The sequence below is a fragment of the Punica granatum genome, chromosome 1 (genome assembly GCF_007655135.1).
Source record: "Punica granatum isolate Tunisia-2019 chromosome 1, ASM765513v2, whole genome shotgun sequence".
Classification (NCBI taxonomy): domain Eukaryota; kingdom Viridiplantae; phylum Streptophyta; class Magnoliopsida; order Myrtales; family Lythraceae; genus Punica; species Punica granatum.
This window is the reverse complement of record NC_045127.1, coordinates 835,584-850,131: the sequence shown is the minus strand read 5'-3', so window position 1 is coordinate 850,131 and position 14,548 is coordinate 835,584. Positions and strand designations below refer to the sequence as shown.

General features: G+C 40.2%; 3 protein-coding genes across 8 annotated transcripts; all 3 read left to right on the top strand.

Annotated features, from left to right (window-relative positions):
* Positions 1-147: 147 nt before the first annotated feature.
* On the top strand, positions 148-3,979 carry LOC116211145 ((6-4)DNA photolyase). Of its 3 annotated transcripts, none has more exons than XM_031545393.1 (15): positions 148-530; positions 789-860; positions 977-1,057; positions 1,149-1,328; positions 1,409-1,480; positions 1,574-1,660; positions 1,758-1,856; positions 1,948-2,031; positions 2,182-2,268; positions 2,374-2,445; positions 2,536-2,649; positions 2,816-2,903; positions 2,999-3,094; positions 3,196-3,338; positions 3,843-3,979. In XM_031545393.1, the coding sequence occupies exons 1-15, from the start codon at positions 228-230 to the stop codon at positions 3,858-3,860; spliced, it is 1,596 nt and encodes a 531-aa protein (XP_031401253.1). In that variant the 5' UTR covers positions 148-227; the 3' UTR covers positions 3,861-3,979. The 3 variants fall into 3 exon arrangements, with proteins under 3 accessions (XP_031401253.1, XP_031401245.1, XP_031401261.1); XM_031545385.1 differs by lacking the exon at positions 3,843-3,979 and adding an exon at positions 3,527-3,746; XM_031545401.1 differs by lacking the exon at positions 3,843-3,979 and adding an exon at positions 3,518-3,746.
* Positions 3,971-6,585, top strand: LOC116211162 (cytochrome c oxidase subunit 5b-1, mitochondrial-like). The gene is made up of 6 exons (XM_031545413.1): positions 3,971-4,309; positions 4,765-4,847; positions 4,998-5,048; positions 5,276-5,342; positions 5,488-5,567; positions 6,214-6,585. Exons 1-6 carry the CDS (start codon positions 4,135-4,137, stop codon positions 6,274-6,276), a joined length of 519 nt encoding a protein of 172 aa, XP_031401273.1. The 5' UTR covers positions 3,971-4,134; the 3' UTR covers positions 6,277-6,585.
* A 3,475-nt stretch (positions 6,586-10,060) lies between these two features.
* LOC116210168 (acyl-protein thioesterase 1-like) lies at positions 10,061-14,339 on the top strand. 4 transcript variants are annotated; one of them, XM_031544172.1, is made up of 10 exons: positions 10,061-10,258; positions 10,826-10,943; positions 11,308-11,422; positions 12,463-12,499; positions 12,623-12,692; positions 12,790-12,894; positions 12,995-13,145; positions 13,249-13,331; positions 13,727-13,820; positions 13,916-14,339. In XM_031544172.1, exons 2-10 carry the CDS (start codon positions 10,907-10,909, stop codon positions 14,001-14,003), a joined length of 780 nt encoding a protein of 259 aa, XP_031400032.1. In that variant the 5' UTR covers positions 10,061-10,258; positions 10,826-10,906; the 3' UTR covers positions 14,004-14,339. The 4 variants fall into 4 exon arrangements, with proteins under 4 accessions (XP_031400032.1, XP_031399965.1, XP_031399888.1 ...); XM_031544105.1 differs by having other exon boundaries at positions 10,065-10,258; positions 10,842-10,931; XM_031544028.1 differs by having other exon boundaries at positions 10,066-10,258; positions 10,842-10,943.
* Positions 14,340-14,548: the final 209 nt, after the last annotated feature.

The following is a 14,548-nucleotide window of genomic DNA, read 5'->3' as shown; positions in this document are numbered from 1 at the left end:
TTTTGTGAGTATAAAGTTAATATTGCGCGGACAGGACAAAATCGAAGCATGAGCAAGACTTCGAGGGCCAATTTGCAATTACACGAAATGCCGAACATGGCAACGAGGCATCAAAATATAAGGCGCGAACCGTTTCCACGTAATCCATTTGAAACTTCTTTCTCGCTCTCTCACATTTCCCCCTTCTCTCTGTGTCATGCGACTCGCGATTCCTCCGAGCCCCATTAATGGCGACTGGGTCGGGTTCTCTAATGTGGTTCCGCAAGGGCCTTCGGATCCACGACAACCCAGCCCTTGAGCGAGCTTCGGGGGCCTCGAGCTTTCTCTACCCGGTCTTCGTCATCGACCCTCGCTACATGGCCCCGGATCGGAGGGCGTTCTCACCCGGATCCTCCCTGGCGGGCCTGAACCGGATCCGGTTCCTGCTCGAGAGCCTGTCGGACCTGGACTCCAGCCTCAGGAAGCTCGGCTCGAGGCTGCTCGTGTTGAAAGGGGACCCCGGCGAGGTCCTGGTTCGTTGCCTGAAAGAGGTAATCAACGCATGCAGTTATCCAGTTATGATTTTCCCCCTTGCTGGTTCATCGATCTTTGTTGAAAGTTGCACCTACGACTAAGTTGATCAATTGGCTTCATTTGTATGAAATTTAGAGCTGTGACGATGTCAATGTGAGTACATGACAATGTCCTGCAGTGGGGAATGCATGCTATTGGTGTAATTTCTTCTTTGTTCGGTGTTCGGATGTGTCTTTGTCAATTGTCTCATAATTAGATGCCAAATATTGCTGCAGTGGAACATCAACAAGCTCTGTTTTGAGTATGACACTGAACCATACTACCAGTCTCTGGATGAGAAATTAAAGGTGAAAGTTTCCTTCACATATCTTTTCCAGTAAGGATTTAGTGCAAAACTGGACCCCTGTCGAGTTCCTTCCATTGATAGATAACCTCAGGTTAATTGTATTCCTTTTCCCGGCAGAGCTTCGCATCTTCAGCTGGAATTGAAACATTCTCCCCAGTGAGCCACACCCTGTTCAACCCTGCGGATATTATCGAGAAAGTGCGTTGAGATTTTGTTCTTTTGGACATTATCAAGTTTTCTGATATTATTTCATTACTAGTAAATACTGATTCGTGGATTAATGAAAAAGAACGGGGGAAGGCCGCCTTTGAGTTACCAGTCATTTGTGAAGCTTGCTGGGAAGCCCTTATGGGAATCTTCTACACTTAACCTCTCAATCTCTTCCCTTCCTCCAATTGGAGATGTTGGGTCCATGGAGATTTCTGAAGTTCCAACCATAATCGAACTCGGTTACAGCGACTCTGAACTGGTTTGACGCTATAACTGCACCTCCAAATTCGCTATTCTTAATGAGTGATTACTTTTCCTTATCAGCAGAATGTGTTGCAGGTCGATGAGACTCCTTTTCGAGGAGGTGAATCTGAAGCTTTGAAGAGATTGAAGGAGTTTCTTCCTAATAAGGTGTTGCAATTTGGAGATCAGTATCTGAATATTTAAGCAGTTCTGATTTTCCTAGTTTAAATAACAATAGCTCTTGCTTCCATTCTATTTTAGGCTTGGGTTGCAAACTTTGAGAAACCAAAGGGTGACCCATCTGCATTTGATAAACCAGACACAACCGTTCTCTCCCCTTACTTAAAAGTGAGTGGGAAATTTTATTTTAAGTATTTCTCGGTGTTCTACAAGAAAACCATTCTTTGTTTAGTATTCATGCATTTTGACCTCATTTTTCTGGCAGTTTGGCTGTCTCTCATCTGGGTACTTCTATCAATGCCTTAATGATGTTTACAGAGACGTCAAAAAGCACACTCAACCTCCAGTTTCACTTCTTGGACAGGTCAGTATATGGATGGCTATGTCTTACCTTGTTATATACGTTCTCTTTCTACACTTTAAATGTCTGAACATCTCTGGTTTGGATTATGAAGTTGCTGTGGAGAGATTTCTTCTATACTGTCGCTTTTGGCACTCCCAACTTTGATAGGATGAAAGGAAACCGAATTTGTAAGCAGGTGAGTTCGGATGGATTCCTTCTGCAAATTGCGAGCCGCAGCCTCCTTCTTTTGGCCTCCTCCTTTTGTATTTCTGTTTTATTGTACTTTTTTCTTTTCTCGTTATTCTGATCTGACTTGAAATTTGAACGTGGTTTTTCGGCAGTATAGATTCCTTGGGATGAAAGGGATGAATTGCTCGCTGCTTGGAGGGAAGCTAGAACAGGCTACCCTTGGATAGATGCTATCATGGTCCAGGTTCATTTTCTGACATATTATAACATCCCTGATTCTCAACTTCATGTTTCCTGGAACAATATGCAAAAATTTCTATCTCATGGGCGATAGCATGGGCTGACGTAGCTTAAGAAGTGGGGTTGGATGCACCATCTAGCACGGCACTGCGTAGCCTGTTTCTTGACTCGTGGAGATCTGGTAAGCAAATTCAAGTTGGAAGAACATTCTTAATAATGCTTTTCCTTTCTGTCCCTGGTTGATGAGAATGAGGATCATCTCTGCTGCTAGTTTGTTCACTGGGAAAAGGGAAGAGATGTCTTTGAGAGACTCCTCATTGATTCAGACTGGGCAATTAACAACGGGAACTGGCTTTGGCTTTCATGCTCTTCGTTCTTTTACCAGGTTTGGCTCTTACCCATTGATCAAGAATCACAGGAATCGCCTTTGGAAGGGCATGATTTCTCACTTTCTTTTCTTTTATTCGTTCGTCCTTGTTATGTTCAAGGTCCCACACCCACCCCCAATCCCTTCCGGATTTTTAACAGCTTGCTAATCTCTTGCTGACCAGTATAACCGGATATACTCTCCTATCTCTTTTGGGAAGAAATATGATCCAAATGGCAACTATATAAGGCATTTTCTCCCCGTGCTAAAGGGTATGTGTTGAGCCCACCATGTTTATTGCATTTCCTTCATTGGTATTCTCTGGCTTCCCCCTTCTGATATAGGTGGCTAAATTCACAATGACTAGATATGCCAAAGGAGTATATATACGAGCCCTGGACTGCCCCTCTGAGTGTTCAAACGAAGGCCAAGTGTATAATCGGGAGAGATTATCCAAAAACAGGTCTGTCTCTTATCCTTTTAAGATTAAGATTTCATCAGGCCTAAAGAATTAGAAAGTTGTTGCCCTGTCACGTTTGTGCCTTAACTCATTGCTTGCTTCAGTGGTTGGTCATGACTCTGCTAGCAAGGAGTGCAGGAGGAAGATGGGTGAAGCATATGCACTGAACCAGAGACTTAATGGCTCCGTCAGCGAGCAAGACCTGAAGAACCTGAGAAGGAAACTCGAAGAAGACCGAACCGAAGAGGTGAACCCTCGAACCATGAAGCAAAAGCGCATTTAGTAATTACAACTTTTTTTTTTTCCAAACGAGTGCGTATATTAGGAAGTGATGTTGCTATGTAGCTTTAGGTCTATCTTTTCTTTTTCTTTTTTCCTATGTTTGTTGTATACTGCGCTTAAAGAGCTTCCTGGTGTTGTATTAAGAAAATATAGGATGAAGAACTTGATGGATTTCTTGTCAAAAGCGTCGTCGACACGCATCGCATTCTTCGAAGTGGTGCCTGCTCTTCCATTTCAGCACATCGAGATAGCTTATTTTGACACTAATCACCCTTGTCATAATGTGATTGGGGGGGATAAGATGTTATTGAGAATGATTATGCGAAATGATTGTGACATTAATAATGCGGAAGATGTTCACCTATCTCACCTGCATGCTTTTGCCATTTCAACGGGCTTGAAGTTGAAACATTGTATTTCATTATAATCCTATTTGCATTTTTAACCATGGCCCCCTGACAAGATACAGCCCAAACTCAAAGAATGAGCAAACAGTTCCGCACGTGTGCATTGTGCGACGAACTCTCACGTGCGAAGAGTTCATTCATCCTGGCACGCGGCCCGCACAGTCCTGAGGTGAGCTGAAGTAGCAGCGACTGCGAGCCGCCATCGAGTTCCCTCCCTTTTACCATTTCCCGTAACATCAAATTCCAGATAGATAGCGGAGGAGGAGGAGGAGAAGCCTCCACTGCTTTGATCGATAACAGCTTCTTCAGAGGTTGACCTGAGATCACAGTCCTCAGTCCCAAGAGGCCACCACCATGTGGAGGAGGCTCGCATCATCACACCTCAAAACCCTAGCCGCCGGCGCCGCATCATCCGCCTCCCGCCGATCCGCCCCATCCATCTCTCGGCTCGTCGCTGATGGGTCTATCGCCTCTCCTTCCCCTGCTGTCGCTTCTCTGTTGGTTCATCGCAGCTTCAGCTCCGACTCAGGTTCCTCTCTACTCTTCTCTCCTTTGTTTGTGCTCAGAGATGCTCCTGTAATGTCACGACTTTGATGGAACTGCGGTATCGAATGTGATAGCCAATTCCTGTTTCATTTCCTACGTACTTGGTTAAGGCTCGAGTAGAGAGATCTAACGCATATTTTTGCGAAAACTGTCTTTATCATCTCACGCTCCCGTTCTTCAAATGCTGCTTTTCTCCTCAACTATCACCATTTCAGTAGCGATTTTACTGTGTTTGTGTGGAACTTTGAATGCATTGAGGCGTTTGTACATTCTCGTTTATCGGCTAAGCCGAATAACAACTTATTGTTTTCTGTTAATCATTGATAATCTTAGCTTTTAATGCCAGAGAGGGAGATATGGATTTTGGGTATGGTTTTGGTTTTCATCTCTACTTGATGATGAGTGTAATTGATGTGGATTTATATGGTCGTGGGACAGGAACTGCAGTGAAAAAGAAGGTTGAAGATGTGATGCCGATTGCAACTGGCCATGAGCGAGAGGAGCTAGAAGCTGAGCTCGAGGTTGGTTATTCTCTACTCTCATTTTTCTGTTTTATTTGAATGATGACTTTCTACTCATTTATTTTCCCTTTTCTTTATCTCTAAAACAAGGTAGTTATGGTAGTTGGACATGGACTTGACTTCCATAAAATGTGTTTTGCCTAATTTCAGGGAAGGAAGCTTCTTGATATAGACAATCCTGTCGGTCCATTTGGTACAAAGGTCAGTACGTGCAATGTTTTCCTCTGCACTATTTGAGTTCTTAGTGTCGATAGATCTTATTCTATCGAGAATTGGACATGGTAACATTATAATTTGCTTAAATGGATACGAGTTAAGATTTGGTTGGATGAGATAACTGAATAGGTTTACGTGCTTTATGGTATCTGGATTTGCTTAGCACTATGATTGATCTTTCATTGAGGTCCTTACCAGTTGCTTTTCTGTAGGAAGCTCCTGCAGTTGTCAAGTCTTATTATGACAAGAGAATAGTGGGTTGTCCTGGTGGTGAAGGCGGTAGGTGACTATCCAAATTAAGTTTTAGTGCATGCATTTTTTTGAGCAAACGATGATGCGTGAACGTCATGCTAATGAATTTTTGCTCATTTTTATCTTTGGAAAGATTAGCTAATATTTCTTGTTCCTCTTTGCTTCCTTGAAGAGGATGAGCATGATGTCGTCTGGTTTTGGTTGGAGAAGGGCAAGCCTCATGAATGTCCAGTTTGTTCACAATATTTTGTTGTAAGTGGGGGTTTAAAAGTTTATCTTTTCCATTTATTTCATCTTCATATTATTATTTTGAGTAGTGCATATCATTGTTTTAAGGTGTAAAATTTTTGTCTAGGTGCTTAATCCTGATAAAATTTAAATTTAGTGGATGTAAGGAATTTATGACCAATAAACTCTTTGGACCTACGGACTGGTATTCTTAGTGAAAAGTCCCTGGCATAAACATAGGAATCCCTTCTTATTGAGAGAAAATGATGGGTATGCATAACTTGCATCATTATTAGACAAGATGACGGATCCCTGTATGAGTAAAATTTTTCAAATATGACTGCTCTGTAAAGTAGTAGGCGATCGGGATGCTATAGATTCCATTCACACTTTTATTCATCAGGAACTGTCTCAAGTTACTATACGACTGTTGCAAGTCTTCTGGATGGATCCTATGTAAAGGCATGGTGTATGTACAGGGTTTAAACAATTTTATTCAGCTCTATGCACCATCAACTTTATACTTTGGATGTGACTCAGAGCCTATTCTCCCGATTTTCCAGTCCCTGATTATACTTTAATGATTCGAAGCTGTACGTGCAAAAGTAACTGGATGCTTTCAGTTTCGCCATTTCAGAAATGTTCTCATGTCGTTATTTGTGATTTACAGCTTGAAGTTGTGGGTCCTGGAGGACCGCCTGATGGGCACGGGGACGATGAGGATCATCACTGATCCTGCTTTCAGATTTTCCTTCTGGAATAAAGAAAAACTGGGAGATGGTGAGACAAGAGATTTTCTGTATACTCTGCCGCGTAAGAATTGTGAATCTCTTTTCTTCTGTTTGTTCCACATGTGTCTTCAGTTCCCATGGCTGTGTCTTGGCAACATTCTAGTCAGTATCTTTTCTCGTGGTATTCAAGCTGTGAAGCCGTAATTTTCGAGCTGCGAATCTTGTTAGGTTCCCCTCCTGAATCACCGAATAATTGGAGGCTACCTATGTGATTCTTTACCAAAAGTTTTAACTTTTCTGTTGCCAATTTCCTGAGGTATCACTGCACCAATTTGCTTTTTGGGCTTTCCATATTATGTTTGGTGTATATGCTTTGCTCGTCGGAGTTTTGATGTCTGTTGCTTCACCAAATGCTTAGAGCTAAGCTAGGTAGGTTGAACAGAACTGAGAATTCTCTGGCAAGAAACCTAGTGGAGAGTGGGTCTTTACTTTGGAATAAATGCATGGAATCTGATAGAACAAGAACAATCTGGCTCGTTCTTTTTTTTTTTTTTTTTTTTTCTCTCCCTTGAGGAAACCATTTCCTGAAGGGTCAAATTGGGTTTATAATTTAGATATTAGGATGACACTGGGGAGGTGTTCTTTTATAGAAGCTAAGTTACATGTGGCTACAGAAAACAGTTTCAAAATTGCTGCGTTTTATGTATGAAAGCAGCTTTAGGCTTGGTTTGGGAGTGTTGCTATTAAAATGAAAGTGCTGAAGCATAATTGTTGAAAAATAAGTGCCGATTTTAGAATAAACGAAAGTGTTTAGAGGTAATAATTTGAAACAGCTAAAATTAAAATTAATGCTTAAAATAAAAATTAATCAGAAATAGTTTTCATGAGCATCTATCAACATGCTGAAGAAAATCACGTTTCCAACTGCAAAAATAAATGAAATCATGATTTTAAAAGAATTCATCAAACACTGTTTATGTTTAAAATTTAATAAAATAAACGCTTATCTAACCAGCATCTTACTCTCAAACGAAGCTTTAAGGTCCAGCCCTCTCTCTCTCCCCTATCTGAAAACAACCGTACTTTACTCCTTTCGCATGTTTTGCATCAAAGATATGATTCCTTGTCTTCTTTTCCTCATTTTCTTGGAAAGAAAGAATGAAAACTACATTTTGCGTGATTGAAATTTCGTGTGATTAGTATAACGTGTGATGTACTCTCACTTTCGCCGGAGGCTATAATCATCTGTTGTGCTACAGTGCGATTTTGCTAGTGGGTGTGGGTCTTAGTGTAAAGCGAGGCCTTTTTTGCCTGAAAGAAACGCCCATCGTTTAAGTCCTTTTCTGATAGAGAGAGGTGGGCTTGGGATCTATGGAACAATATATTATTCTCGGCATTATATATATTATCCGATGTTTCTGATGCATTCTGGTTCGTCTAATTGTAATGCTTCATGGGAGGTTTTTTTTTTTTTTTAAATATATCGGGTTCGGGTTATCGGTAAAAATAGACACGTTAGTTGCCCGGGATGGGTTGGGGGGATCTTTATCCACGCGGGAACCAAAATGGGGGCAGGGAAATGTGATCAAATTGGGCGATAGAAACGTGAAGAGAATCGAGACGGAATTGATTCCCCCCCATGACGATTGTGCTTTTTTTTTTTTTTTATCATGAGAGAGAACCAGGCCCGCTGCCATACTTGGAAAACCATGCCTTCTGCACATGGCTTCTGTGCGTCTCGATCTCATGTGAATCTCACTAGACTTTCGAGATTGCTTTGAATTCTCAAGTTGATGCTTGTGCAACATGTGATTTGAGGAAAGGACTGATAAAGACCGTGAGCCATGAGGGGGGGGGGGGGGGGGGGGGGGGGGGGGCTAGGCAGTAAAAAGATTTGATTGCCTAAATTTGATGCTTTTGCACCACGTGATTAAGGAAGGACTGAATGAGGGGCTAGGCAGCGGAAAAACACGACGAATTGGTCGATGTAATTTTCACTCACATGGTAGATCCCTAATGTTCAAATTGAGAATTTGATATAATTTGGCAGAGGTCTTATCAGACTTTTTGGGCTCGGTTATTTGTGCTCTCTGGCCAACACCCAATAATGAGGGATTCACAATATTTATTTTGTCACTACATCATATTCTCAACATCGGAGATTCCTCCATGCAATAACCCAACCTTTATTGGTGAAGGTGTCAACTTAATTGCAAAAAATTATTCACATTCTCGGAGCAATAAAACCAAAAAATTTTCCCTACCCCTACATGCACGGTTGACTTCTTAATCCCACCCCATCATGTCATTTATTGACATTCTCTAGCAAACAAAGACAGCGACATGCGAAAAAAATCCCATATTCTCCAGTTTAAAAGCTCCCACCTCTTGCATCCACAAATCTAAATCGTGGGGATGACAAAGCAATTGTCGACGCTAGCACGATCTTATTATCGGCATTGCACTACAGTAGCTAGATGTGACTAACTGCTTTAATTTCGACTGATGATCGATTTGCATTGTCAATAACGACGGTCGTGATTGATGTGGCTTATAATTCTCAGTTTTTGATCTGCTCTTAATATGGCATGTAGCAACAAAGCGTATTTCAGGAAATACTAACCTAATTACTCACACCACGAACTAAATGGAACATAAATTCTTCTTTCTAATAGAAATAGCTAGTGGCAACAGCATATGTCGTATGAAATGTTAAATAAGGCCAAAGTTTCAGTATTTAAAAAATGCGAGCTTTCTTAATTGGCATTCGATGCCCCTCTACCTGTGGGGTAAAGATGGGTTGACTAACAGAAAAGTGTGACCTTGACTTTCCCCAAGAAAGCAGGGATAAATTCCCTATTTATTACATTGACTAATATTGCAATATGATATTAGAGGGCAGAACTAAAACTAGAAGAGGTTTAGTTTAGCCAATGAAGATGATGATGCTTCCATTAACCTTCCACCATCACATCCGTATCATCAGGTGCAACACAACAGTACCATGTTTTTACGAAGTCGGCTCGACCAAGCTATGGATTTGAGCAAGTTTAGATATATATATATATATATATATGATCGATGTTCATATTTAGAATTTTTGTAGGTGTGAACACGCTGAGGGGGCAAATATAAAAGGCTTTACTGAGGACCGACCGAAAGAAAGTAACCAGTATATCGTGGGAGGCCCATAGGGGATGAATGTAATGTGCTTTGGACTATTAATGTGATTTTATAAAGAGAGATTTGGACTCGAACCAAAATATATATATATATATATATTTTTTTTTTAAAAGAGAGATTTGGACAAATTTTGATCCTGTTTTGATTTCACAGTTAAAATCATAAAAATTTTAACTTTAACTTTCACTCAACACATTACACAATTATTTATCCTTTTTTCACGATCAAAATTAAAATTATTTTAACTCTTTAACCAAACGCACCACCACCTCTTTATATTTTTTCTTGAAATTCCCACAAGTAATAATAAATAACTAAAACAAGTGAAGTACTACATTACTGTTTTTGTCTTGATTATTATTATTTTTTTGGGCGAAAGAATGCAAAAGAGTTGAGGGAACAAAAAAAACAAGGGAAGAAATCATAGAAAAATAACAAAAAAAGAGTTAAAAAAGTTCAAATGCTTTTCCTTCCTCCGTCTCATCAAGCGCCGAGGAGAAATAAAATATTCAGGTTGGTAACTCAAAGACGATGTTTTTACTGTAATAAAAATATATAATACAACAAAAGTGAAAAAAAAAAAAAAAAACAAAAACAAAAAGGAATGGAATTATCGAACATGCGAAGAACACAAAACCTCGGGCAAGATTCAAGAAATTGTTGGGTCTCGGAAAAGTTGTAAATATTTGGTTTTCGGTTGTTTCGTTGTTTCTTCTCTGGCCAGTCCACTCCAGTAGGGTTCTGTTCTGGAAGCTGGTAGCTTTTGCTTCGGAGGCTTGAGCTTCAGCTTCTCGCTAATGGGTATCTTTCAATCAACCCTCCCAAAAAATTCATAAACTAATGATTAGGTAAAACAGATATTTTTTTTTTTGCCCCTTTTGCGAATTTGGGTTTATTCCCTTTTTCTCATTTGGAGTAATATTCTTGAGTTCTTCGTTGTTGTTGGGATTTTCTTTTCTTTTCTTTTCTCTTTTGATTTTCGGTTATAATTATATTTCCTCAGAAGCATAGATTCCCTGTCTTGTCTTGCAAATCTAAGAAGCTGGCTCGCTTAAGGTGTGGGGGGTGGCCTTTGATTCTCTCTTCCTCAAAAGATATCCTTCTTTTTTCATTTTTCCCCCCTCTTTTTGTCTTTTATTTTTTGCTTTCGATGGATGCTTTTTTTTCCCCCCCTTTTAATCGTCTAGGCTGTTTGAGCTGCAATGTGTAGCTGAGCTGTTGCAGATACTATGTGACACATTCTGCAAAGTGATGCATATTTAGATAATTTCCTTTTTTCTTTTTTCTTTTTTCTTTCCCTATTCCATTTCCACATTTCCCCGTTTGGGTATAAATAAAGAGCTCCATGCTTTGGTTTGTTCATTGCAGTCTCTTATTTCATCAGACATTGTCTCAAGAGTGCTTTTTGCTGCGCTTTCTCAAAGTTCCACTAAACCCCCGGACACAAGGATGAGCTATCATCATCAGCAGCATGGTACCAGCTCTGGTTTGTTTTCTCTTACTCAAGCAAAGCATTCATTCATTCTACTGCTTCTGCTTCCCACTTCATGGTTTCGATGTTTGCTCGAAGAAGTCCCCTCGCGTCTGCTCTACTTCCTTTCCTCTTTTGTCCCTTCTTTTATTCGATCTGCATTTGCTATTCTGGTGATCCTCTTTGCTCTCACAAGTCCCATGATTGAAGGAAATGTGGGAAAGAAGAAGCGCAGAAGCTTCCACATTAGTTAGCAGTGGCTACTGAGACGAGAAAGATTCGGGATTTTCAATTTCTTCTTATCATCAAGATTTATGTTCTTTGTAGTTGAAGTTGGGGGCTACTATAAGTGGGACTTATGCTCTTTCACCAATTTCAGGTAGCAGAACTGCCACTAGGAACTTCGAGTTTGGCAGGACACACGTGGTGAGGCCAAAAGGAAAACATCAGGCCACCATTGTTTGGCTTCACGGCCTTGGTGACAATGGTTCAAGGTACCTTTTCCCTTTTCCTTTTGCTAAGGCCGTTTTTCGTTCAATTGTTTTGGTTCGAGATACAACCAAAAGGCGAAGAAATATTACTGTTGCTATATATGACCCAGTCTCTCTGAGAAACTATGTAAAAGGAACATTTGCATCTGTCATTCCTTGTCAAAAAATGTTCGATTTAGAGATTTGTTGAGCGTGTTTCTTAACCTAGTTTATTGGCACCTGTGATCTGCCCCTGGTCGATACTTTGCTGCCTTTTCTGTTTGTTCATCGATTTGTCATTAGCTATTCTAGGATTACTCGCTCTCGGTTACAAAAGTAAATATCTACTTTTTGTTATTTTGATCTTGGAAACTGTATTGGTATGGTGAACTTTTTGTTCACATAGAGAAAGAAAGAGAGATGATGCCGAAGAATGTCAAAATATTTTTGGCATGTTCTGCAACTTTGTATGCTAATGTGGTCCATATGATGTGAGGTTCACGATTTCGAGCCTCTTTAATTTACCGACTAGAATTTTATTTCAAAAGGGAAAAAGGCAGAAACCTCTTTGAAAAAGAATTTATTTGTTCCCTCTGTCTTGTCTTATTTGAAGCTATAAGCCTAATTTCCAAGAACAGCATATGCCATGCTGATGAATGAGGGACCACTAGTTCACTTGGTTCTCTCCTGAGATAGCAATTAAACCAAAACTGCAATCTAAAGGATACAGATGAACAATCTCTGGGAAGTTCGTTTTTAAAAATGAAGAGACCAAGAGATTGCTCGAATTCTAACTTTTAGGTAGGTGTACGCTGCAGAAGATTACTTCCCACAGCTGTGTAATTTCTTAACACTGGAAGTCTTGTGAAGGTCGAATATATTCCTTTTTTTAGTTTTGCTTTAGAGAGAGTCTCACTTCTCAGAGAATCATTCTCAACATCGTAGTCTGCATGTTTCTTTTTCTCTCTGTTCTTCATTTTCCTTCCTTCTGTAGCATATATTTATAATTTATAAAAATAAGACTGACGTGCTTCATTATATTTTTGCACCATTTTTGTTGGCAGTGCATCTCAGCTCTTGGAATCCCTTTCTCTTCCAAATGTAAGCACGCATATGGAAATTCTATATCTTCATGTTTGATCATAAACATAAATTTGTTTTGTCCATCTTTGTTTGTTCTCTGTACTGCACTTTATATGTTTTGTTGCAAATTTGTGGATGCAGATCAAGTGGATATGCCCTACTGCTCCCACTCGTCCTGTGGCATTACTTGGTGGATTCCGGTGCTCTGCATGTAAAGACTGTTCATTCTTCCCATTCCCTGTTTCTGTACTGTCATCAAGGTCAGTGTTTTGATCATATATCGTGTCTCATGCTACATATTGTTCCAGGGTTCGATGTTGGAGAAATTTCGGAAGAAGGGACTGATGATTGGGAAGGCTTAGATGCTTCAGCAGCCCATGTTGCAAACCTCTTATCAACTGAACCAGCTGATGGTATTGTAGAAACCCAAATATATGCCTAGAATAAATATTCTTGATCTGGCCTCCTTAGTGTGTATTTTCATTCACTGAATACAGTCTGATGATTTTACAGTTAAACTTGGGATTGGAGGCTTCAGCATGGGTGCTGCGACAGCTATCTACTCTGCAACTTGTTTTGCTCTCGGTAAATATGCAAATGGAAATCCTTACACAGTAAACCTGAGGGCAGTGGTTGGTCTAAGTGGTTGGCTCCCCGGTGCAAGGTGATCTCTACAGAGCATTTGTTTTCGCCGTAGCTACTCTACTGTCCTTTTGCCTTCTGTACACAAATTGTATTGAACTTAATATATACAGAAACATGTACAGGGTTTTGCGGAACAAGATTGAGAGATCAAACGAAGCTATACGGCGCGCTGCTTCTTTGCCCATTTTGCTTTGTCATGGAAACAGTGAGTATTAAATTCCCCGCACTTGCCTTGTTAAGATTTTTATGCTCGCATGTATATAGTATTAAGATTCCCTTCAAGCATGCTCCATATTTTTATTTGCCTTAGATAAAATGGTGTCCTGCTTTCTATTAATTTAATGACCTTAAACTAATCTGCTTATGAGAAGAGCGATTTGAGCTTATGCATGAGCTTGGTTATGTGAAAAAAGCATCTGCAGCTGTGCTTCCCTTTAGCTTTACCAAGAACAGCTTCCTGTCAGACTTACCGAGATATAAGCTGTTCGGTTCCTCTTTCTTGTTACAGACAAATGCGAGAAGGAGAAATCTTGAGATGCCTTATAATTAAATTGAGAGGGCTCATTAGATCTCTGTTTTCTGTGTCGATTACCATTACAGGTGATGATGTGGTCCCCTACAACTATGGTGAGAAGTCATCCCGCTACTTAGTTTTGGCTGGGTTTCGAACTGTCGCATTCAAATCCTATGAAGGGTATGGAATGGATTTGCCATTATATTATCCAAGAGCTATGATTATAATGCATGACTCGTATCTGAGAATTGTTTCATGAAATATTGGACTTGCAGGCTTGGCCATTTTACGGTTCCGAGAGAGATGAATGAAGTGTGCAGTTGGATCTCTGCAAGGCTTGGGCTTGACGGGTCACGATCATAGTTTTGCAGGTCGAGGTCTTTTTGGAGTTCTAACTAAAAGCTAGAGAAACCTGGAGAGTGGAATAACGGGAAGTCATGGAATCAATAAAACCGAGTTCGAAGTATATGTGAAAGTATGATGTGAAAGGGGGTGGTGAGGTTATATTGGTATAGCTATTGTTGTTGACTGTCTTAGAAAATTAAATGGTGTTATCTGCCTCTTATTATCTCTTTTTGTTATGTAGTTAAGTATTGGGTTGGATGGGTTAGCGAAATTTTTATTTTTCTGTAGCATTTTGGGTATTCTTTATGGAATAAATAAAAGAATCTCGTACTGGCGGTTTTGGGTTTCTCTTTATGCTGAGATTGTCTTATCATTTGGTACTTTGTCGTGAAGAATAGCGACGTTTAAGGGCAGGTGGGGGCCTCATCACCAGCCACCACCCCGACCGAGGATGCAGGAGTGTGTAGAGATTGCCGGCGATCTTAACCTAGGGTGGTACCTCGTACAAATAACAAGATATTTATTAAATATCCTATAAGCTCAGTTAAATATCCAACGAGTCT